The sequence below is a fragment of the Artibeus jamaicensis genome, unplaced genomic scaffold (assembly GCF_021234435.1).
Source record: "Artibeus jamaicensis isolate MK-2021 breed Jamaican fruit bat unplaced genomic scaffold, CSHL_Jam_final contig_3126, whole genome shotgun sequence".
NCBI lineage: Eukaryota > Metazoa > Chordata > Mammalia > Chiroptera > Phyllostomidae > Artibeus > Artibeus jamaicensis.
In genome coordinates, this window is record NW_026521723.1 from 18,513,225 (window position 1) to 18,537,704 (window position 24,480).

A 24,480-nucleotide genomic window follows, 5' to 3' on the forward strand; every position below is an offset into this window, starting at 1 on the left:
TCTATCTAAAAAAATAATAATAAATAAAATCTTTTAAAAAGTAAATAAATAAACTAGGTCTAATAGACAACAGTAGAATTTCATCTAACAACAGCAGAATGCACAGTTTCCAGGAATGGAATAAAATTAGAAATAAATATTTTGGAGATTGACAATGTAGAAACTAAGTAAGATACTAAGTAACAATGTGTCATAGAAGAAATCACAACAGAAATTACAAAGTACCCTGAAATGCATGAAAATAAAAACATACCAAACTTATAGAATGAAGGGAGAGTAGTGTTTTGAGGAAAATTTAGACCTACAAATGCCTACATTAAAAACAATATCAAATCAATCTTAATCTTCTACCTTAAGACACTGCAAATAGAAGGGCAAAGTAAAACCAAAAAAGAAGTGAAAAATAATAAAGAGCATAAATTCATATAATAGAGTAAAATGAAAAAATCTACTAAACTAAAATAGGTTCTGTTAAACTGAGGCATATTAAAATTTTTTCTCAAGAGTTCATTTGAACCAATTCTGATTTGAATTCTACAGTGCCAAACAAAGGTGATTAAGAGCCCTCCAGTGATACAAGCAGGAGGCAAAGTTTTTATAGAGAAGATGCTGAAGCAAAGCAAAGAAATGATTTGACTGGTTATAGCTTAGGCCATTGCCTTATTTGGGCAAGACTAATTGGCTGTTGGTGATTGGTTGTTAAGTTTCACTTTCCCAGACTTGAGCATATTGACTCTGGTTTAGGTTTTAGTTTGCTTAAATAAGCTACCAAAGGCATTAGAACCACCTGAGTCTAATGGCCTCTTTGTTTAAAGACTCTTAACAATTCTTTGAAAAGAATTAATAAAATTAAATAACTTTATCTAACTTGATCAAGAAATGAGGAGAGAAGGCTAAAATTACAAAAAACAGGAATGGAACAGGGACAACACTACTGATGTTACAGAAAAAAATTGATTATATGGAAATACTATAAACAATAAATACCAAGAGATTAGACAATCTAGATAAAATGGACAAATTCTGGAAAATACTGAAACTACCAAAATTGATTCAGGAAAAAAAAACAAACAGAAAATCTGAGTAGTCTATAACAAGTAAAGACATTGACCTAATAATCAAAAAATCTACTCAAAAGAGAAGTCCAGGCCCAAATAGTTTGATTCTGAAATCTCCCAAATGTTTAAATATGAATTAACAACAATCATACACAAATTGTATTACAGCAAACCAGAAGAGGGAACATTTCCTATGTCATTCATGAAGCTAGTATTACTTAAAAACCACACAAAGTGAGGAAACAGAACTACAGACCAATATATCTTCTGTATACTGATGCAACCATCCTCAACAAAATACTAGCAAACCAAATCTAGCAATATATAAATCTATTACACGAAATGACCAAGTGGTATTTACCCAGATAATTCAAGATTAATACAATATCTAAAAATCAATGAATAAAATATACTATATCAGTAGAATAATGGACAAACTGTATAATGATCTCAATAGAGGAAGAAACAGCACTTGCCAAAATTTAACACCCTCATGATAAAGACACCTAATAAACTAAGGATAGGAGGTATCCTTAGTTTAACTGCAAAACAACTACAGCTAACCTCATACTTGATGGTAAAAGATTGAACAAAACACAAATGTCTTCTCTCACTCTTGTTATTCCACATTTTATTGCAGATTCTAACCAGGTCAATTAGGCAAAAAAAAGAAATAAAAGACATCAGATTAAAGAGAAAGAAGCAAAATTATCTCTATTTGCAAATGGCATGATCTTGTCATGCCGTTTTGTAGATGTCACTACATCTATAGAACATCCTAAGAAATCCACCAGGATAGGATTAAAATTAATAAGCATGTCTAATAGGTTGCAGGATACAAGATCAGTATACAAAAAATTGTTTTTCATATACTTTAATAAATAATCTGAAAATGAAATTAATATAGCAATTCCACTTAATTGTATCATTATTACCATCCAAAAGAATAAAATGCTTAAGAATAAGTCTAACAAAAGAAACATAATATTTGTACTCTGAAAAACTATAAAAATTGTTTAAATAAATTTTAAAAATACCTAATTAAATGTACATGTATATGAACTGGAAGACTTAATATTAAGATGCCAATATTCCCTAAATTGACCTACAGATTCAACACAATCCCTACCAAAATCCAGCTGATTTCCTTTCAGAAATTGACAAACATCATAAAAATTTGTAAATAAGTACAAGGCACCCAAAATAGTCAGAAAATTTTTCAAAAAATAAATTTTTTAAAGTTAAAGGGCTCACATTTCCTAATGTCAAAACTTACTACCAAGCTACAGCAACCAAATGTACAGTGAATGTTCACAGAAGCATTATTCACAACAGCAAAAAAAGTGAAAACAATTCTAAATGTCCATCAATTGATAAATGGACAAAGATGTAGAATATCCACACAATGGAATATTATTCTACAATATAAAGGACCTAAGAATTGATATATGCTATAACATGAATAACTCTGAAACCATGCTAAGTGAAAGAAACCAATCATGAAAAAACACATATTAGATGGAAGGGCATGATGGGGGCAAAGGGGGGAGGCTTTTCAGGAATAACTATAAAGAACACAGGGACAAAACCAAGGGAGGGTGGAAATTGGCAGGGGGGAGGTGGAGATGGCTGGGGTGAGGGGAGGGAGAGGAAAGGGAGACAACTATACTTAAACAACAATAAAATTTTGAAAATAGGAAAAAAAAAGAATATTTCAGAATAGGAAACTCTACAGAAACACAAAGTACACTAGTGCGTTAGTGGTTGCTCAGGACCAGGGGAGGATGAGGAGGCTGGAGGTAAATGAGGAGTGATTACTAACGGGTACAGGTTTCTCTCTGGGGTGATGAAAAATGTTCTGAAATTAGATATTGGTGATGATTGTACAATTCCAAATATGCTAAATATCATGACTTTTACCCTCTAAACGGCATGCTATATAAATTGCATTGCAACAAAGCTATTTTTTTATGATCAAATTCTCTTGAAAATTTTCAGCACACTCTTGAAAGTCCAAAAACAGACTCAAAGAAATAGAGAAACATCTGTTTTTATTAGTAAGACTAATCAACTTAAAAAAAATGCCAGTCAGTTCTCCTCTTTGTTTATGCATAAATGTGAAAATACTAAATTAATTTTAAGTGGTAGTATGTTAAAAGGTAAGCAAACAAGAATACCAATAAGCACTGAAAAAGAGCAGCAATGAAGGAAACTAGCTCTACTAGATAAAACATACAATAAATGCGTTTAATTAAAACAGAGGTACTGGTGGACAAATTGGTAAAAGTGTTCTGTTGTTAGATCAACAAATGAAACAGAAATATACCCAACAACAAATGGAAATTAGAGAGATATCCAAATACAAAAGCAAATATCATAAAAAATCAAAATTGTAGGGAAAGGTAAAAGATAAAACCTGTAAAAAATGTTTAGTCATTGTATATAAACAAACCTTAATAAATGAAGCTGTAACTACTGATAGACATTATGAAAAAAAGATAAAAGAGTAAGAAAAGCATTTCTGATTCAAAAGTTCATAAATTCAACTACATTTTTAAAAAATGCTATGCAAAACACACAATAAACAAGGTCAAAAGCCAAGGGGAAAACTCAGAGAAACATACTTTTAATTTATACCACAAAATACTACTCTCCCTAATATATAAAGAACCTTTAAAACTTAAGAAAAGGACCAAAAAACAAAAATGAGCAGAAGTCATAGATAGATAATTCATAAAAATAAAGAATATTACCCTTAATATATAGAAAAATATTCAAATTTACTTATAATAAAAATGTAAGATAAAAGCACTCAAAATAGGAAAGCTTAAAATATACTGTATTCATGAGATTATAAAAAAAAATAACCACTCTCATTTAGCACAGGTAAAATTGGAAAATGATACAAACCCTATAGAAGGCAATTTGAAAAGCCAAAATCACATATGCCTTTACACTTGACCTAGCGATTGTACCTCTGGGAGTCTTTCCTAAAGATATACTTCCACCGAAACTATACAATATATGCACCAAAGTATTTTAACTACAGCATCATTTACCATAACAAAATATTGGAAACCACCCAGAAGTCCAACTACAGAGAAATGATTGAATAAACAATGGTAAATCTGCACACACAATGGAGTTATACAGATATAAAAACATAAATAAATAAGAAATGTCCATGAACATAAAGTGATTTCCAAGATATATTAAGAAAAAATACAAAATAATGTATATGATGTATATAATATACTATCCCCTGTATAAGAAGAAGGTAACGTAACAATACATACAAGCACCTGCTGATATTTATAAAATAAAACAGAAGGATACACCAAACACTCATGGAAACAGTTATCCAGGACGGGAGGTAGAAATGGCATGTAGGGGGTAGATATGGATGTCAGACTTCACTGAGTATTCCTTTTGATACAGTTCTTATTCTTGAATCACATGAGTGTTTTAAATATTCCAAACATAAAATAGCTTTACTTGACTATAAATGTTTTACTTAAGTTAAAACATAAATGTATATTAATTTGCCAATGTTTTGAACTAAGGTCAAGGCCTTTTCTTTTGACTGTGAGTCTGCTAATCAGAGTTTACCATTGCTTTGTTGTGCAAACCACACCCACAATGCAAGGTGTCCCTACAGAGTATCTCTGATGTTCAAGATTCTAAATATTTCCCCCATTTTCACCAATGATGACAGGGAAGAAAACAGGACTTACCAGATAGACAATATGCAGATCATTCTCTAAAACAAAGCCCTTCATTGCTCTTTGGAGGTCAGCAAAAATATCTAAAGTATCAGTTGGGGAAAGTGAGGAAGAAAGAGTTGCCGAACCAAGATGTGTTGGATGATACACCTTTCCTGGTTTGGGGGTGGGGTGGGGAAACAAAGGGTCAGATGTTAAAAATAAAACAACACAGTCTTTTTTTTTTCATTTAACCTTTTTTAAAAATTCAAATTGTTGTTCAAGTACAGTTTTTTGTCTTCTACTTCCATCCCAGCCCATCCCCCCAGCCCTCCCCACCTCTATCCCATTTCCACCCCACCTCTGTTTTTGTCCATGTGTCCTTTATACTTGTTCCTGTAAACCTTCCCCTTTTCCCCTGAAATTCCCTCCCCTCTCCCCTCAGGTCACTGTCAGCCTGTTCTCTATTTCAGTGTCTTTGGTTATATTTTGCTTGTTTGTTTGTTCTGTTGTTTAGGTCCCTGTTAAAGGTGAGATCATACGGTATTTGTCTTTCAACACCTGGCTTATTTCACTCAGTGTAATGCTTTCTAGTTCCATCCATGCTGTTGCAAAGGGTAGGAGCTCCTTTTTTCTTTCTGCTGCATAAAATTCCACTGTGTAAATGTACCATAATTTTTTGATTCATTCATTTACTGGCGGGCACCTGGGTTGCTTCCAGCTCTTGGCTATTGTAAATTGTGCTGCTATGAACATTGGGGTGCATAGGTTCTTTTGGATTGGGGTTTCAGGGTTATTAGGATATAATCCTAGCAGTGGAATTGCTGGGTCAAAAGGCAGATCCATTTTTAGTTTTCTTAGGAAATTCCATACTGTTTTCCACAGTGGTTGCACCAGTCTGCAATCCTACCAACAGTGCTCTGGGGTCCCCTTTTCTCCACAACCTCTCCAACACTTGTTGCTTGTTGCTTTGTTTATGATGGCCATTCTCACCAGTGTGAAGTAGTATCTCATTGTGGTTTTAACTTGCACCTCTCTGATAGCTAGTGATACTCAGCATCTTTTCAACAGGAGTCTCACAAACAATGGGAAGACAAAGAAACAATCCCCAAATGAAAGGAAAAGAGGAAGCCTCAGAGAGAATGCTAAATGAAATAGAGGCAACTCAACTATCAGATATTGAGTTCAAAGCAGTGGTTACCAGGAAGCTTAATAAACTCGCAGTGAATTACCAGAAACTACAGGGAAATTACAATGAACTCACTGCAAACTATATGAACATGAAAAAGGAAATAGAAACATTCAACAAGAGCCAAGAAAGAATGAAGAATACCATTTCTGAACCGATAGTAGAAGGAATCAAAAGCAGGATCAATGAAGCAGAAGGTCGGAACACAATGTCTTTCTGTATTCTGTAATTAGTCTTTTTGGCTTTGACAAATTTTATAAACAGAATCTTGTCCAAAGCCTGGATTATTTACAAGTGGGCTCTGTACTAACTGTCTGATGTTACTGAACACAACACTGACTTACTGAAAATGAGTTGATACACTCCTAGAAAAATAAATTTCCTTTTATACTGCTTGAAAAGCCAGTTTTCTTTCTTTTTCTTTATTGATTTTAGACAGAGTGGAAGCAAGAGATAGAGAGACATTAATTTGTTGTTCCACTTATTTATGCACCCATTTGGGCTTCTTGTATGTGCCCTGACCGAACCTTGGCATATCAGAGCGATGCTCAAACCAACTGAGCTACCCTGCCAGGGCCCAATTTCCTTTTCTTAATCAGTCACAGGCATTCTAAATTGCTAAGAGAAAAAGTGAGTGAATTGCAACTAAAAAGTCATAGTTACCTTCTGTTCCATCACTAGCTTCCGTAGTCTGGATGAATTCATTTTCTAGCAGCCACATTACACAACCCTCAATCGCTCCTAGTTGATCAGGATCTTGATTTTTCTGAATTCCCTGCTTTCCTTCTCTCATGCTTGCAGCCAAAAATGTGCAGGAAGCATAAGTCTGCATATCTTGTGATGTACTCGCCACTCCACCAACTATTATCTGATACAAGAGGTTTGAAATTTTTCTGTAATTTTTGTAAAGATTTTATTTATTTATTTTTAGAGAGAGGGGAAGGGAGGGAGAAAAAGAAACATCGATGTAAGGGAGAAACATCAATTGGTTGCAACTCATACATGCCTCAAGCATGAACCAAACCCGCCACCTAGGCATGTGCCCTGACCAGGAATCAAACCAGCAACTTTTTGGTGCACAGGATAATGCCCAACCAATTAAACCATACTGATCAGGGCTTTTTTGTAACTTTTTTAAAAAAAAGATTTATGTTTTAGAGAGAAGGGAAGGGAGATAGAAAGAAAGGGAAAGAAACTATGAAGTTGAAACCTGGCCCATAATCCATGCACGTGCCCTGACTGAGAATAAAACCAGAGACCTTTTGGTTTACAGGCTGGTGCTCAACCCACTGATCCACACTGGCCAGGGCTCTAAGACATGTAGGCCCTCATGATATAAAAGAAATGAAGTGATTTTTTAAAGATTTTTTTATTTAGTTAGTTTTAGAGAAAGAGAAAGGGAGGGAGAAAGAGAGGGAAAGAAACATCAGTGTGTGGTTGCCTCTCACATGCCCCCACTGGGGACCTGGCCCACAACCTAGGCATGTGCCCTGACTGGGAATCGAACCAGCAGCCCATTGGTTTGCAGGCCAGCACTCAATCCACTGAGCTACACCAGCCAGGATAGAAATGAAGTAATTTTGTTCTCTTAAAATAGTCTCACCATCTTCATGTAGAGACTGTTTGTTTACTCTTCCATCATAATTCATTATAAATGTACTCAACATCTCTTGAAAACATGAAAAGTTTTCCTGAAAAGTAGATGTAATATTTTCTCATCAGTTAAAATTCCAAGAAATAACTATATAAAATAGGAGAGATTCAGATTTGGGGAGTTTGTAAATAACCTCATAAAGAAATACAAGCGAAGATTTTTCACATACTAAAGCACTACCATTGTATTATAGGTAAAAAGAGCCAGTGGTAACTTAGTGAACATTCTTACCTCCAGAATAGCTCTTATCATGCTCGCAGTTACTTCTTCTCCTTCTCGTTTTCGAAGACAGCTGCGAACAGGTTTTAGAGATCCCTGAAGTAAAGCTATGCCTTTTGATTTCTCAGAGTTCTTACAAATCAAGATACTCTCACCTATAACAAAAAAATAATAATAATAATAATAATGTTTGCTAAATCCCAGCACATTTCTGTAAGATACTGGCTACAAAGAACTTAATTGGCTTACTTAATTTCAAGGAAATAATAGATGATAGTGATGTTATAATCATAGAATTATTGCTAATGTTTTTCTTTGTCTTTTTTTTTATCCTCACATGAGGACATGCTTATTGATTTTGGAGGGGAGGAGGGGAGGCAGGGAGGAAGGAAGGGAAGAAGGGAGAGAAAGAAACACTGATGTGAGAGAAACACTGACTGGTCCCCAGTTGGGGCACATAGGAAAGGCAACTGATCAATGTTTCTTTTGGGGTATTGTTCTCAGGCACCCCCCAACCAGGGACTGAACCCACAACCCAGGCATGTTCCTTCACCTTGTAAACCTGTGACCTTTCAGTTAACAGGATGACGCTCTAACCAATGAGCTACACCAGCTAGGACTCTAATGTTTTTATTTTTTAAATTTTAGATTGAAGGAGATCAGAATATGTATGCCACACTAAAATATGTTACTTTGTTGACTTCCAGCCAAGATGGAGGTGTAGGTAGACACACTGTGGCTCCTTGCACAACAAAAAGAAGGACAAAAACAAATTTAAAAACAAAAAACAACCAGAACTGCCAGAAAATTGAACTGTGTGGAACTCCAACAACCAAGGAGGTAAAGAAAAAAATATTTACCCAGACTGGTAGGGAGGGTGGAGACCAGCAGCCAGGGCAGAAGGGATTCAGGGCAAGGTGTGGCTGGAGGACCAGGTTGGTGCAGCAGCAGCTGCTGGTCCCACATTTGCATGTAGATAAATCAGTAGGAACAAGTCGGAAGTGAGACAGACTGAACAACCCAGGGTTTGAGCACAGGAAACTAAAAGACTCAAAAACTTCTGGCTATAAAAATTTGTAGGGGTTACAATGGTGGGAGAAACTCCCAGTCTCACAAAAGAGAGGCCCACAGGACCCTGGAATGTACACAAACCCACCCACCCAGGAATCAGCACATGGAAGGGCACAATCTGCTTGTGGGAAACACGGGAAGTGACAGACAGTGGGGTGAGAGCCAAGCAAGCGGCATTGTTTGCTCTGACTCCACCCCAACAGAAAGCACCACAACACAGCAGAGAGGGTTGCCCTGCCTAGTGAATACCTAAGACCCTGCCCCCCCACAATATAAAAGTTGTGCCAAGACAAAGAAATATGGCACAAATGAAAGAACAGATCAAAACTCCAGAGAAAGAACTAAGTGATGAGAAGATAGACAACCTATGTGATACAGAGTTCAAAACACTGGTAATCAGGATACTCACAGAAATGGTTGAGTCCAGTTGCAAAATGAAGGAATAAATGAAGGCTATACAAAGTAAGCTATACAAAATAAAGGCTATACAAAATAAAGAAAAATATACAGGGAACCAACAATGAAGGAAGGAAACAAGGACTCAAATCAATGATTTAGAACAAAAGAAAGAAAGAAACATCCAACTAGAACAGAATGAAGAAACATGAATTCAAAAAAAAAAATGAGGAGAGGCTGAGGAACCTCTGGGAAAACTTTAAATGTTTAAACATCTGAATCACAGGTTGCCAGGAGGAGAACAGAAAGAGCAAGAAATTAAAAGTTTACTTAAACAAATAATAAAGGAGAACTTCCCTAATCTGGCAAAGAAGATAGACATTCAGGAAGCCCAGGAAGCTCAGAGAGTCCCAAAGAAGTTGGACCCAAGAAAGCACACACCAAGGCACATCATCATTACATTACCCAAGATTAAAGAGAATGAGAGAATCTTAAAAGCAGCAAGAGAAAAGGAGACAGTTACCTACAAAGGAGTGCCCATAAGACTCAGCTGACTTCTCAAAAGAGACCTTACAGGCAAGAAGGAGCTGGAAAGAAGTATTCCAAGTCATGAAAGGCAAGAACCTAGATCTAAGATTATTCTATCCAGCAAAGCTATCATTTAGAATGGAAAGGCAAATAAAGTGCTTCCCAGATAAGGTCAAGTTAAAGGAGTTCTCTTTATCAAGCCCTTATTATATGAAATGTTAAAGGGAAAGACAAAGATCAGTAAACTATAAACAGTAAAATGACAACAAACTCAGAACTATCAACAACTGAACCCAAAAAGAAAAAAACTAAGCAAACTAGAAGAGGAACAGAATAACAGAAATGGAGATCGAATGTGGGGTTATCAGTGGGGAGGGAAAAGGGGGGAAAAGGGGAAACGGTACAGGGAACAAGAAGCATAAATGGTAGGTACAAACTAGACAGGGGGAGGTTAAGAATAGTATGGGAAATGGAGAAGCCAAAGAGCTTATATGTGTGACCCATGGACATAAAATAGGGGTGGGGGTAATGCAGGTGGGAGTGGGGGTGCAGGGTGGAGAGGAATAAAAGGGAGAAAAAATGGGACAACTGTAATAATATAATCAATAAAATATACTTTAAAAATAAAGTATGTCACACTCTCCATATTAAAGATTATTTTGACTTTAATGCAACTGGTAAGTAGAAACACAGAAAAAAGCTCTTTACCCTCTTCTATTTACCTAGCAGCATGTAAGGGGATGGGAGGGAGAAAGAGGAGAGAAACGTTAATGTGTGGTTGCCTCACACACATCCCCTACTAGGCACTTGGCCTGCAATGCAGGCATGTGCTGTAAACCCAGAAATCAAACTAGAGACCCTTTGATTCACAAGCCAGCATTCAATCCGTTGAGCCACTCCTGCCAGGGCTATAAATTTCTTTTTGATCACTTTGAAATTATATAATTATTTCATCACTATGCTGTCACCTGAAACTAACATAAATAATATTGACTGTCAACTGTAACTGAAAAATAAATTTGTTTAAAATTTTTTAAATACTTAATTTTATTAAATAATAATGGCCATTCTGACTGGTGTATAGTGGTATCCCATTGCAATTTTAATTTGCATCTCTCTGATGGCTAGAAATGCTGAGCATCCTTTCATGTCTCTGGGCCCTCTGTACGCCCTCCTTGGAGAAGTGTCTGTTCAGGTGATTTGCCATTTTTAATTGCATTGTTAGTGTTTCTGGTATGAGTTCTTTATATATTTTGGAGATCAAACCCTTGTCTGAGATATCACTGGCAAATGGAAGATGGGGAGAGGGTAATGGAGGAAAATGAACAATAAATTAAAAAAGGAAAAAAATTCTAAAAGTAAAATAAAACCACTAAGTGTCATTTGGGTACTGGCCACACAGCTAAAGATTATATTCCCCAACATCCCTTGCAGGTGGGAAATGTAACCATGTGACTGAGTTCTGGCCAATATGTGAGGAGAATACTACTATGTGCAAGTTCTTAAAAGGGCAGGGTGTGTAAAAACTCTTCCTCACCCCCCCTTCTGGATGACTAAAATGCAGATGTTACGGCAGGGACTGCTAAGTACTCATCTTATACCACTGGACTGAAACTGTATTACTGAGCATGGAAAACAAACCAGAAGACTAGGCTCCTGACACTGAAGTCACTATTACCAGCCCTGGGAACTTAAACTATACTGTTATGTGAGAAAAAATGAACTTCAACCTTGTTCAAGCATCTGTTATGTTGGCTGTCAATTCTTATTATTTGTGACAGTTCTGTTCCACAGTCGCCACAAACACTGGATTAGGGGTACCAAACCACTGCTCACTGGGGAAATACCGGGCTGGCTTTCTCCAAGCCCCGAGGCTCAACATTTTCTTTTTTTTTTTTTTCTTTTTTTTTCTTTTTTTTTTAATATTAAATTTTATTTAGTTACTTTTCAAGTACATTTTTTTTTATCTATTTCTCCCATCCCACCCCACACCCCCGCCCGGTCTCCCCCCTCCCTCCCATTCCCCCCCCCCCCAGTCCTCATCTCTGTGTCTTTCATACTTGTTCCTCAAAATCCCTCCCCCTTTTTCCCCTTAAGTTCCCTTCCCTCTCCCCTCTGGTCGCTGCCCACTTGTTCTCTATTTCAGCGTCTTTGTTTTTATTCTGTTTGCTTGTTTGTTTTATTCTTTAGCTTCCTGTCAAAGGTGAGATCATATGGTATTTGTCCTTCAATGCCTGGCCTATTTTCAACATAATCTTGTTTTAAATGTGTTTCTGTTTAAAGAGACCTTATTTCTTATATGTTATTGATTTATTAACATTAAACTCACAGCCAATAGTACCGTGTCTCATGGCTGAACAAAGCTTATTTAACACCTTTATTTTCTCTACAGGGTACATCACAGCCTCCTTGCACTTAGTAATACTATATAGACGATAACTGCACTTCAGCACTATGCTTAGGGTCACTTTAAACAGTTAATCACCAAAAATATTAAAATGTGACAATAAATAGACCCAGAAAAGGATGCCTATTTGCAACATGAGAGCCAAAACAAAAAGATAAATCACGTGCGCTTCCAGAGTCACAAATTTGTCACTGCCCTGCACATGCCTACAGAGGCCCACAAATGTTGACCTGGGGGTTTGAGTAATTTTGTAAATAAGCATTTTCATAAATATAGGATCCACAAATAAGAAGGATCGACTGTATTTACGGACCCCACGTGACTAGTGAAGTTATTCTAAAAGTCACTTCCTCAGTGTACTACCCAGCTTTTTGTGCCCAGAACATCACACCTCTTTTCCCATTAAACTTCCCTTCTTCTCCTGGATACCCAAATTCCTCTTCCACAGCCACAGAACTGTTTGCCTATTTATTTGACATACAGTATAATATTGGAGTCACTAAACTACATACTAAAGAAAAAAGATAAGTAACAGAGAATGTTCCTCCAAAATTTCTTTAATGTTAGACGACTCATAACAATTCAGTCACACTCAAACAATGTAGGAGGTTAGAATATAAACAATGCTCTACTGATATTTAATTCAAACAAGCTTCTTCTTCATTACTTAAGACAACACTTCTGTTTGAACTGCTGGTAACATTATCATTACCTACTGATACAAGGTAAGAAGCTAAAAAGGTTTTTAGAGCCAGAACCAATTCAGAGGGGAAAAGGTGGTGTGTAAAGTTCCTCCTGCTCCCACAGTGCGAGAGTGCTTCCCTGCCCTCAGCACCCGGTTTCAACTCTTAGACCAGTCACCTAACAGAACTGATACCCATGCAAATTACTACCTTCATTAGCACTAACTGGTAGACTATACTGGAACTTGAAAATCATATTCCAGCTAATGTGACAAGTCATCTTGATTAACATAATACTGAATCATTTTACTGTACATAATACAAAGGAAAATCTTAATTCTACATTAATAGAAAATCAATGGTGGACAACATATGAAAAATAACTTACATTATAAGTATTAAGTACATCCAAAAAGAGGACTTTAGTGCTTTGGATAACAAACACAACATGATAAAATATGGGTTGTAAGGGACTAGTCAAATTTCAAGTAGAATGACACTCTCATTGAGCAATGCCATTTAAATGAAACTCAAACTCACCTACTGTGTCCACTCCTTTCCTACCAGCACGACCAACCATCTGCTTATAGGTAAGAACATCTAGAGGCCGACCGCTGAAAACAGGAGTCCGAATAATTACACGACGTGCAGGCAAATTCACCCCGGACGAAAGAGTGGAAGTTGCTGCCAAGACCCGAATCTGACCTTGACGGAAGGCTCTTTCAATGATATCCCTCTCCTCAAAAGTAAGACCTAAAACAAAGTTACAATGACATACACAGAGGGCCCTTAAGCAACATAGGGGTTACGGGCACAGGCCCCCCGCACAGTGAAAAATCTGTGTATAACTTTTGACTCCCCCCACATTCCTACTACTGACTAAAAGCCTTACAAATAATGCAATCAATTAACACATATTTTATATATGTTATATGTATTACATGCTGTATTCTTACAATAAAGTAAGCTAGAGAAAAGAAAATGTTATTAAGAAAATCACAAGGAAGAGAAACACATTTACAGAACTGTACTATATTGATAACATAAGTTTATGTATCGTTTACAAGGTGAATTGTCTGTCAGTACTTACATCAATATGGTCTTATATGATATAAAACACTATAGATATTATCTGTATTACTAACACTAGACATCAATAATGGAAGATGTGAAAAGGAAGTTCACATTTATTTACAAGTATAATGACGCATGCTTGGATAATGAAGCGTCAGCAATGCAACTGCTTGCTGGCAGTCGAGAGCAATCGATATGGCTGCTTCATGACAGCCTAGCACACACACTGATAAATGAACTGTTATAAAATGTTTATGGCATACAGTAACAGTCATATTCATAACATAGTATTTGAAAGCACTGTTACAGTTTTTTAAAAATCACTTACCTGTGATGATAGGCTGATACACAGAGGCATATTGTATAGTAATTTTTGAAAGCAGTTATACAACAGTAGGAAAACTAACACATTATTAATTTTATAGTAAATATCACTCACCTGATGCCTGTGTAAGGACAGGCTACCATTCTGGTACAAGGCTTGCTCATGATGTTCTACTTACACAGTGATGATGATGCAAAAACGCCCCACACAGTTCCTGCCATACAGTCAGTATATTTCCACATGAATTGCTTCTTGGCCTTTTGGCTGAGAGCAAGCGTAGGTGTATTTTCACATGAAGACACACACATACACAACAGAAAAGTTTATTAACTGTACAGCAGGATGATTATTTACTAGTCATTACGTGGAAATGGATCATCATGAAAGTTTTTGAGTCAGATGAGGAGGAGGAAAAGAAGGAAGGGTGGCTCTGTTGTCTCAGGGGTCACAGAGGTGGAAGGGGAGGGAGAACAGGCAGGCACACTCAGTGTAACTTTACAGAAACACACTGTAATTTCTGTCTGGCTTCTTTGTTTTCTCATTGCTCTAAAAATGCTCCTATATAGGACCAATCCTTCTCCACTGTTTGCTTAGATTCAGTGCCCACCTCACAGAAAGGTCCATGCTGTAAAAGGAATCAAAAGCAGTCTTGAATCATAGGAACCCTTCTGCCAGATTTTCTAACATCCGGTTGTTTTCTGGTACTGCTCTTTTATGTCTTCTTCTTCATCTTCTGGCAGGGTTCAGAAGCATTCATCTACATCAGATTTTCTTCTTCAAGACCTGTGTCTTAAAACCCTTCACCATTCTACACACACACACACACACACGCGCGCGCACACACCCCTTTTTTGCCATATTCACAAGCTCCTTTATAGTCTCCTTGATTGGCTCCGTCATAAATCCTGTGGAGCCCTGAACAACATCTGGACATAGTTTTCTTCAGCAGGAAATTATTGTTTCAAGTTTGATGCCTTTCATGGCTTTTTCTGAAACAACGGCCTCTTCAATGGTGTGATCCTTCCAGACTCATGATGTTCTATGAGAATCCTACTTCCACAATGTTGACAATCTTTTCCATAGAGCACCATGTGGACCTTATAGGTCCTGTGACCCCTAATCTAGACTGAAGCACAGACAATGTGCTCAGGGTCAAGGAGACCATTTCAAGGCACTCACTGTAGAACTCAAGAGTGTCTGGGTGGCCAGGGACATTGTCCAATACCAACAGAACTTTAAAAGGCAGTTCCTTACTGGCAAGGTACTTCTTGACTTCAGAGATAAAGCATCGATGAAACAAGTCCCCAATAAGTGTTCTCACTATCCATGTCTTCTTGTACAGCCAAAAGCCTGGCAGCTGGTCAGTCCTGATCATAAACCCAACTGCATTTGCACAGAACTATACAGTTACCTTATTCCTTCCTATCTTAAATCCTGGTGCTCATTTTCTTCCCTACTTATAAATGTCTTTTGTGGCATTCTTTTCTAAAAAAGGACATTTTCATCTGCATTAAAAACCTGTTCAGACAGACATCCTTTCTCCTCAGTAATTTTCTTAACGGTGTCTGGACAGCAGAAGCTGCTTCTCCTGTTGACATTTTTTAAGCCGAAACTCTTTCTAAAATTATTAAGCCTTACTTTGCTAGCATTAAATTCTCTAGCTTTAAATCCTTTACCTTCCTTTTGCTTTAAGTTGTCATATAATTTTATTTTTCCTTAAATCATATTAGAGTCTACAGATACATCTTTCATAGAGCAATCCAACACCCACATAAACGCTGCATTTTCAATACAAGGTAAAAAGTTAATTCACAAAAAGTGTAAGGTTTTCATGCCTGCTGGTATAGCTGCTGTGAAGGATTCATGGATTTCCTTTTCTTTTTTAACAACAGTCCTTCCACTGGATTTATTTATCTTGAAATGGTGGGCAACCACAGCTGCAGACATCAAACTACAGTACAGACCAAGCAATTCAACTCAGTCTCGTTGAATGTCGTGACTTTTCTCTGTTTCTCAGGAGCCTTCCAGCACCACCAGTGGCCCTCGGTTCGGGTCCCACAGTGTTATCTAAGCTTTACGGTGCTGCACTAAATATAGTGAAACATACGTAAGAACTGCAAGAGATCTCTTTTTACTGTAACGTTCAATTTGCTGAAGAGACAAACTGCTCCCAAGATGATTAGTGCCACAGAGCATTTTAAGTGCTTCTTGAAATGCTTGAATGGGTAACTGCAAAATTATTACAGTGGTATGATATACATTGCAGTCGATTTTATGCAGGTATGATTTAATACTATATCTTTACATTTGTTTAATTTCTCTCCACTCTATATGGCATCATGTGTGATCTATAACTGTTTCCACACATAAGTTTTAACAAATTTTAACTTTTAATAATAGATCTGTATATATTTCATGACTTAACTAGACCAAGACCATTTTCTATGGTATTAAAATAGACTAATATCTATATATATTTTATGCATTCATGGCATACCTAATTTTTTACAAATATTTCTAAGCTACACAGTTCATCCATGAGTTTTTCAAATTGTTGTAAAATTCCCAAAATTTTTCCAATTGTTTATTGGAAAAAATCTGCATGTAAATGGGCCCACACCATTCAAACCCATGTTGTTCAAGGGTCCACTGTGTACATATATGTGTGCATATATGTGTGCACATATATTTATAAACTTATTTCTATACAGCATGAGAAAAGTTTTAAAATAAATTGAAAAGGTTAAATTCCTAATCTTAGAAACTATTCTAAGCATATGATAAAAAAACTAGTTTCTTAATCATATGCTTAATACATATGATCATGGGAAAACTACTTCCTGAAATTATATAATTCAGTGACTATCAAAATCCTTGCAATTTTGACAACCTAGTTGATTTTTAAACATTCTACCCCTCTCAAAATGCAATATGACAATTTCTAAAACTAGTTTGATTTTCATATTCATGTAACAATATTTCAATACACCTCGAGATAAAGGGAGACACTCAGAATGGCATAAAATTGGGTTAGCAAATACAGTACTTCCTCTTATCTGCAATTTTGCTTTCCATGGTTTCAGTTGCCTGCAGTTAACTGTGATCTAGAACTATTAAATGGGAAATAAATAATTCTGAAGTTTTGTTGTTACTGTTGTTTTTAAGATTTTTATTTATTTATTTTTAGAGAGAGGGGAAGGGAAGGAGAAAGAGAGGGAGAGAAACATTAATGTGTGGTTGTCTCTTGCATCCCCCTACTGGGGACCTGGCCCTCAATCCAGGCTTGTGCCCTGACTAGGAATTGAACGGGTGACTCTTTGGTTCACAGGACCTCACTCAATTCACTGAGCCACACCAGCCAGGACAATTCTGAAGTTTTTAATTTTACGCTGCTCTGAGTAGCATGACAAAACCTCACCGTCCTCTCCCATCTGCCTGGGATGTGAATCACCCCTTTGTCCAGCATATCTGCACACATGCCCTTCCTAACCGTTGGTCACTAAGTGGCCATTTCAGTAATCAGATCGATTCCTGGTGTTGCAATGCTGATGTTCAAGTAATACTTATTTTACTTAGTAATAGTCCCACAGTGCACGATTATTAATGGCGATCTGGATATGCCAAAGAGAAGCCACAAAGTGCTTCCTTTAAGTGAAAAGGTGGAAGTTCTCTACTTAATAGGAAAAAAACTGTGCATTCATGCACTGCATAAAAACATTTCAGTTCGATGACAGGCCGCATATATGGTGGTGGTTCCATAAGACTGTAATGAAGCTGAAAAATTCCTATTGCCTAGTGACGTCATAGCACAATGGATTACTCACATGTTTGTGGTTATGCTGGTGTAAGAAAACCTATGGAACTGCCAGCCACACAAAAGTACTACACATACAATTGTGTACAGTTCATAATACTTGATAATGATAATAAATGACTGTTACTGGTTTACATATTTACTCTGCTATACTTTTTATTGTATTTTAGAATATACTCTTTCTACTTATAAAAGAAGTTTACTATAAAACAGTATGCCAAGTTACTCCAACAAGAGCCTCATGTATCTTGTGCTTATTGGATCTCCTGATCGCATCATTTTCTCTTGTGCTTGAGTTGATCTCATGTTGTTTTATAAATTTTGTGCAGCCCAAGTTTAAAGTGTTAATAAGTCTACAGAAATGTACTGTAATATTCTAGGCCTTCACATTAACTCAGCATTTGGTCACTGATTCACCCAGAGCAACTCGCAAGCCTGTAAACTACATTCGTGGTAATGGTGCACCAGTTTTTATCTCTTATATTGTACCTTTTCTGTTTAGATACATTTAGATACAAAACCTACCATTGTGTTACAATTACCTACAGTGGTCAGTACAGTAACATGCTGTATATATGTTTATAGCCTAGGAACAATAGGCTATACCATATAGCCTAGGTAAATAGTAGACTATATCACCTAGGTTTGTGTAAGCATACTCTGTGATGTTTGCAGAACAAAATTGCCTAATGACACATTTCTCAGACCATATTCCCATCATTAAGCAGTGCATAACCATATGCTGAGGTTGCTAAGTTTTACAGTAAGAATGAATCTTCTATCATGAAATTGTAAAGAAAGGAAAAGAAATGCATGCTAGTTTTGCTGTCACCGTTCAAACTGCAAAAGTTACGGACACAGTAGGTGGTAAGTACTTAGTTAAGATGAAAAAGGCATTACATTTGTAGATAGAAGAATAGAAAATGTGCTCTGGTTAATGGCAATGTGTTGCACCAGAAAATACGGAGCCTAATATGAAGACTTCAGCAAAGAATACCTGAAATAAGTGACACCCAGCCACTGACTGCAAGCAAGGTTTACTTATAGAGTAAATTGCTAAGTAAATTTACTTTTCTGTATAGTAAACCTAAACATGTTTGTATTACTTGTGTTTAATCTTAATCACACAATTTCTTAAACTGAAATCTAAGAGTATTAAGTGTGGTTAACAAGAAATCAAATGCATGTAAATACAAAAATATAGAAATTGTGAGGATTTTTGGTAAGGACTCCTTATTGACATTATAAATATGGATACCTGCATGATGAAACGCTACTCCCCATCGTACAGTTTTTTTTAATACGGAGTCCAGTCCGGAAGGCGAATGTTTCAGCTGATCAATCACGTCTAGGAGGCCCTTTTGTTCCAGCATCACTGGTGAAAGTTCAGGTGATCTTTCCAATCCTGTCACACAAAAACAGTTAACACTGTTCACCGCCATCTGAACCTCTTTAAGTGTTATCTGCCTATTCATTACAAAGCTAAACACTAGGACAATGATTCCAAAACCACTACCTATACTATCACCTTTACGCCTTTTATAAATACTGATGACCGTCTCTCACCCCTGGACTTCGTGATGAATAGCATGCAATGTGGGCATAAGGAATTTTACAGTCTCCCCAGACAATTCTAAAGTGTTCAGAGTTTCGGAACATTGTATTAGAGCTACACAAAGCCCACAGGAGGGGACTCCCAGAACCAGCTGGAAGAAGATTATATATGAGTAGAATGACTACACACAGAGCCTAAAAATCAAAATCCTTGCTGAGAGCATGTCCCACCAACAATGTCAGAATCACCTAGGAGCCTAATTTTATGTGACAATTTTTCTGGCCTCTTTGGCACCAATATGGTAATCATATCACCTTCTGTTTTTACCTCTCTGTGTAAACCTCTCCTCCAGTAAGACCTTAACTAACTGCAGGAACTATGTTTTCTTAAATAATTTTCCAGAGTCTTGGATTTCTTTTTCTTTTTTTAATGGTTTTTTTGAATTTTTTTTTCTTTCTTTAAGATTTTATTTATCTTTAGAGGGGAACGGGAGGAGAAGAGAAAATATCAATGTATGGTGGCCTCTCATGGGTCCCCTGCTTGTCCCCTGGCCTGCAACCCAGGCATGTGCCCTGTCTGGGAATCGAACCATGATCCTCTGGTTCACAGGCCCACGCTCAGTCCATTGAGCTACACCAGCCAGGGCTTGGATTTCTTTTTTAAAAAATATATTTCATTGATTATGCTATAACGGCTGTCCCATTTCCCCCCTTCACTCCCCTCCACCCTGCACACCCCCTCCCACACACATTCTCCTGCTTTAGTTCATGTCCATGGGTCATAAGTTCTTTAGCTTCTACATTTCCCACACTATTCTTGCCCTCCCCGTCTATTTTCTACCTACCGTCTATGCTACTTATTCTCTGTACCTTCTCCCCCCTTCTCGCCCTCCCACTCCCCTGTTGCTAACCCTCCATGTGATCTCCATTTCTGTAATTCTATTCCTGTTCTAGTTAATTTTTTTCTTTTGTTTTAGATGTGGTTGTTAATAATTGAGTTTGCTGTCATTTTACTGTACATGTTTTTTATCTTATTTTTCTGATAAGTCCTTTTAACATTTCATATAATAATGACTTGGTAATGATGAACTTCTTGAACTTGACCTTATCTGAGAAGTACTTTATCTGCCCTCCATTCTAAATGAGAGCTTTACTGGATAGAGCAATCTTGGATGTAGGTCCTTGCCTTTCATGACTTGGAATACTCCTTTCCAGCCCCTTCTTGCCTGTAAGGTCTCTTGAAAAATCAGCTGGTAGTCTGATGGGAACTCCTTTGTGGGTAACTGTCTCCTTTTCTCTTGCTGTTCTAAGATTCTCTCCTTCATTTTAATCTTGACTAATATAATTATGATGTGCCTTGGTGTGTTCCTCCTTGGGTCCACCTTCTTTGGGACTCTCGGAGCTTCCTGGACTTCCTGGAAGTCTATTTCCTTTGCCAGATTGGGGATGTTCTCCTTCATTATTTGTTCAAGTAAGTTTTAAATTTCTTGGTTTTCCTCTTCTCCTTCTGGTACTCCTATAATTCAGATGTTGGAATGTTTAAAGGTGTCCTGGAGGTTCCTAAGCCTCTCCTTATTTTTTTGAATTCTTGTCTCTTCATTCTTTTCTGGTTGGATGTTTCTTTCTTCCTTCTGGTCCACACTGTTGATTTGAGTTCCAGTTTCCTTCCCATCACTATTGGTTCCCTGTACATTTTCCTTTATTTCACTTAGCATAGACTTCATTTTTTCATCTAATTTGCAACCAAATTCAACCAATTCTGTGAGCATTCTGATTACCAGTGTTTTGAACTGTGCATCTGATAGGTTGGCTATATCTTAGTTGTATTTATTCTGGATCTTTGATCTGTTTTTCCTTTTGGGCCAATTTTTTGTCTTGATGTGCCTGTTACATAATGAGGGGTGGAGACTTAAATTTTCACCAGGGAGAGGCAACCCAATTGCTGGGTTGTGACACTGTATGTGGGGGAGGGTCTGAGAGGGAACAATGATGCTTGCTCTGCTGTCAGATTTCAGTCACTTACCCTACCTCTTGCAAGCAAATTGTGCTCTTCTTGTGCCAATTCCCAGGTGGGTGGACTTGTGTACGTTCTAGGGCCCTGTGGGTCTCTCCAACAAACTCTCCTGTGAGGCTGGGAGTTTCTCCCAGCACCTCAACACCCACAGGTGTTTTCCATTGGTGTTTCAAGGCTTTATTTCCCTGTGCTGGGGCAGTAGGTTACCCGGTCTGTCTCACTCCCCAGTTTCACCTGGTTTATCTGCATGCAAATGTGGGACCGCCAGGTCTGCCAGCCACCTTGTGTGCCATGCCCCAATCCACAATCCATTGTCTTGCTGGATCCGCCCACTGCCACCTTGCATGCCCAGGGTCCAGCCACTACTTTGGCATGACCCCTCTCAACCCGGCCATCTGACTCTGCCCCTCCTACCAGTCTGGATGAATGTGTCTACTTTAACTCCTTGGTTGTGGGACCTCCCTTAGTCAATTTTCTGTCAGTACTGGTTGTTTTTTGTTTCTAAATCTTTGTTGTCCTTATTGTGGTTGTACGAGAAGGCATAGTGTCTCTACCTATGCCTCCATCTTGGCCAGAATTCCCAGAGTTTTGGATTTATGAACTAGTAAAACTTCTATTTTATAAGAAGTAAAACTTATAAAGTAAGTAAAATATAAGAAGTTTTACTTTATTTTATTTTATAAAATACACATTTTAATTTTTAGGTTAACATTTATTAACATTTTGAGGATCTACAAAAGGTTGCCAATGTTTTATTATACTAAGGACAATTTTAAAAATTTTTAGTATGGAGATAACCTCAAAAATTAAAAATGGAACTGCCTTATGAGCCAGTGATTCCACTTCTATGAATTTATCTGAAGATACACAAAACACTAATCTGAAAGAATATAAGCACCCCTATGTTCACTGAGACATTTACAATCACTAAGATATGGAAGCAGCCCACGTGTCCATCAGTAGATGAGTGGATAAAACAACTATGGGACATTTACAGAATGAAATACTACTCAGCCATAAAAAAAGAAAAATTTACCCTTTGAAACAGCATGGACAGACCTGGAGAACATTATGCTAAGTGAAATAAGCCAGTCAGAGAAAGATAAATACCATAGAATTTCACTCATATGTGGAATCTAATGAACAAACTGAACAAAAAGCAAAATAAAGACATTTAACAACAGAGAGCAGGCTGACAGCTCTGTGGGGAAGGTTAGTGGGTGGAGAGATTGAACAAAAATGAAAAAGGACTCAGGGACATGGACCACAGTGTGGTGCCTGTGGGGGGCAGGACGGAGTAAGGAGGATAAATAGTAATGGAAAAAATACAATAAAAAATTACATGAGTAAATATGTAAATTAAAAAATTTTAAATTACCATCGATCAATATCTTTATTTCAAAAGAAAAGTTGCTTTAGTTTTTTAAAAAATGACTAGGAATAATTTCAGAATTTAAACTTCAGTTTTATGAAAAATGTGCAGCCTTGCCTTTACTTTTCTGAAGTTTCATCATAGCCCAGGCTCTAGTCCAAGCACTAGGATTTGTGAACCACTGCAATAAATCAAAATAAAAGAACCTCAACCAAAGAAAATAATAAGTTGTCTGGTTATTATGAAATATAAGTTACCATGGTACAACATAAGAAATATAAGTTGACAGAGTAGAGAAAGTACCAATTAAGAGAGCACTACAAAAGACATTATAATGCTGGACTAGAGTCTACCCAATATAAATTTCAGGCACTTCCCTTGTTGGAGCTTGGCTTGAAATATCCATCATCTATCCTCATGATGCCATGAAGTCATGAAATATTCTAATATTCTGTAATGGGAACTGGTCTCTGCCCTACACTTATTTTGGAAGTCATGTGACCATAGGCTAGTAAAATCAGTAAAAATATATACTAATGGTAATGCCATACACTCAGCAATAAAAGAAGGAACAAATTGATAAATGTAACTATCTAGATGAATCTTAAAAATATCTTGCTGAGTGAACGAAGACAGACACAAAAGACACATACATATACTATCTGATTTCATTTACATAAAATTCTTAGAAAAGACAAAACTAATCTCAAATATCAAAAAGCAGTTAAGTGGTTGCCTGGGGCTAGGGATAGAGGGAAATAGCAAGAAAAGCAAAAAAGAACATCTTAGGGTCATAGAAATCTTCTACATGTTGATTATAGTGGGTGTTAAAGAGGTGTACACATTTGTTAAAACTGATTAAATTATATACCTCAGATGGGTACTTTTTATTTTATATAAATTATACTTAAATAAAGCTTATTTTAAAATAAATACATGTACGAACACATATATGTTTGTATACATATATATGTGTGTGTATGTGTGATTCTTTTTAGAGTTAAAGTTTGGAAATATAAAGAAAGATAAGGCTGCTTGCCCTACTAAAGGGCGTATGTGTGAAATTTTGTGTATAACCTCAAAGCCCCTGGGGCCCAGATGAAGAACCTGGGTATATGTCTGTATAGACCCAGCTCTGTAAAATCTGACTATTAGACTGAGTGTGTGCATAATGAGTGTCCATAATGAGGATAAGAAGATTAGTCACAAAAGCAGAATTTTGTAAGGAGTGCCTGAAAGCACGTGGTGGCAATGAGGAAAGAGAGCCATGCTCTGCTAACATAATCATTAAAGTTACTTTTAGCAAATGTATTAAGTATGGAGGCTTTCTTTTTTTTTATTGTTGTACAATTACAGTTGTCCCTATTCCCCCTCCCCCCAATACTCTCCCCACCAAACCCTCCCCAGCTGTCTTTGTCAAT

At 37.0% G+C, this 24,480-nt stretch overlaps 1 protein-coding gene across 7 annotated transcripts in view; it reads right to left on the bottom strand.

The window, feature by feature from the left end:
• Positions 1-24,480, bottom strand: part of POLQ (DNA polymerase theta) — a 146,007-nt gene that overhangs the window by 106,609 nt on the left and 14,918 nt on the right. For 4 of the 7 annotated variants that reach the window (XM_053663116.1, XM_053663115.1, XM_053663117.1 and 1 more), the window contains exons 8-12: positions 19,378-19,524; positions 13,447-13,659; positions 7,834-7,976; positions 6,612-6,816; positions 4,793-4,935 (exon numbers count right to left, since the gene is read on the bottom strand). In XM_053663116.1, the coding sequence (XP_053519091.1) occupies positions 4,793-4,935; positions 6,612-6,816; positions 7,834-7,976; positions 13,447-13,659; positions 19,378-19,524 (851 nt within the window). Of the gene's footprint in view, positions 1-4,792; positions 4,936-6,611; positions 6,817-7,833; positions 7,977-13,446; positions 13,660-14,483; positions 16,948-19,377; positions 19,525-24,480 lie in introns of those variants that run through there. The other 3 variants (XM_053663121.1, XM_053663120.1, XM_053663118.1) reach the window with 3 other exon arrangements.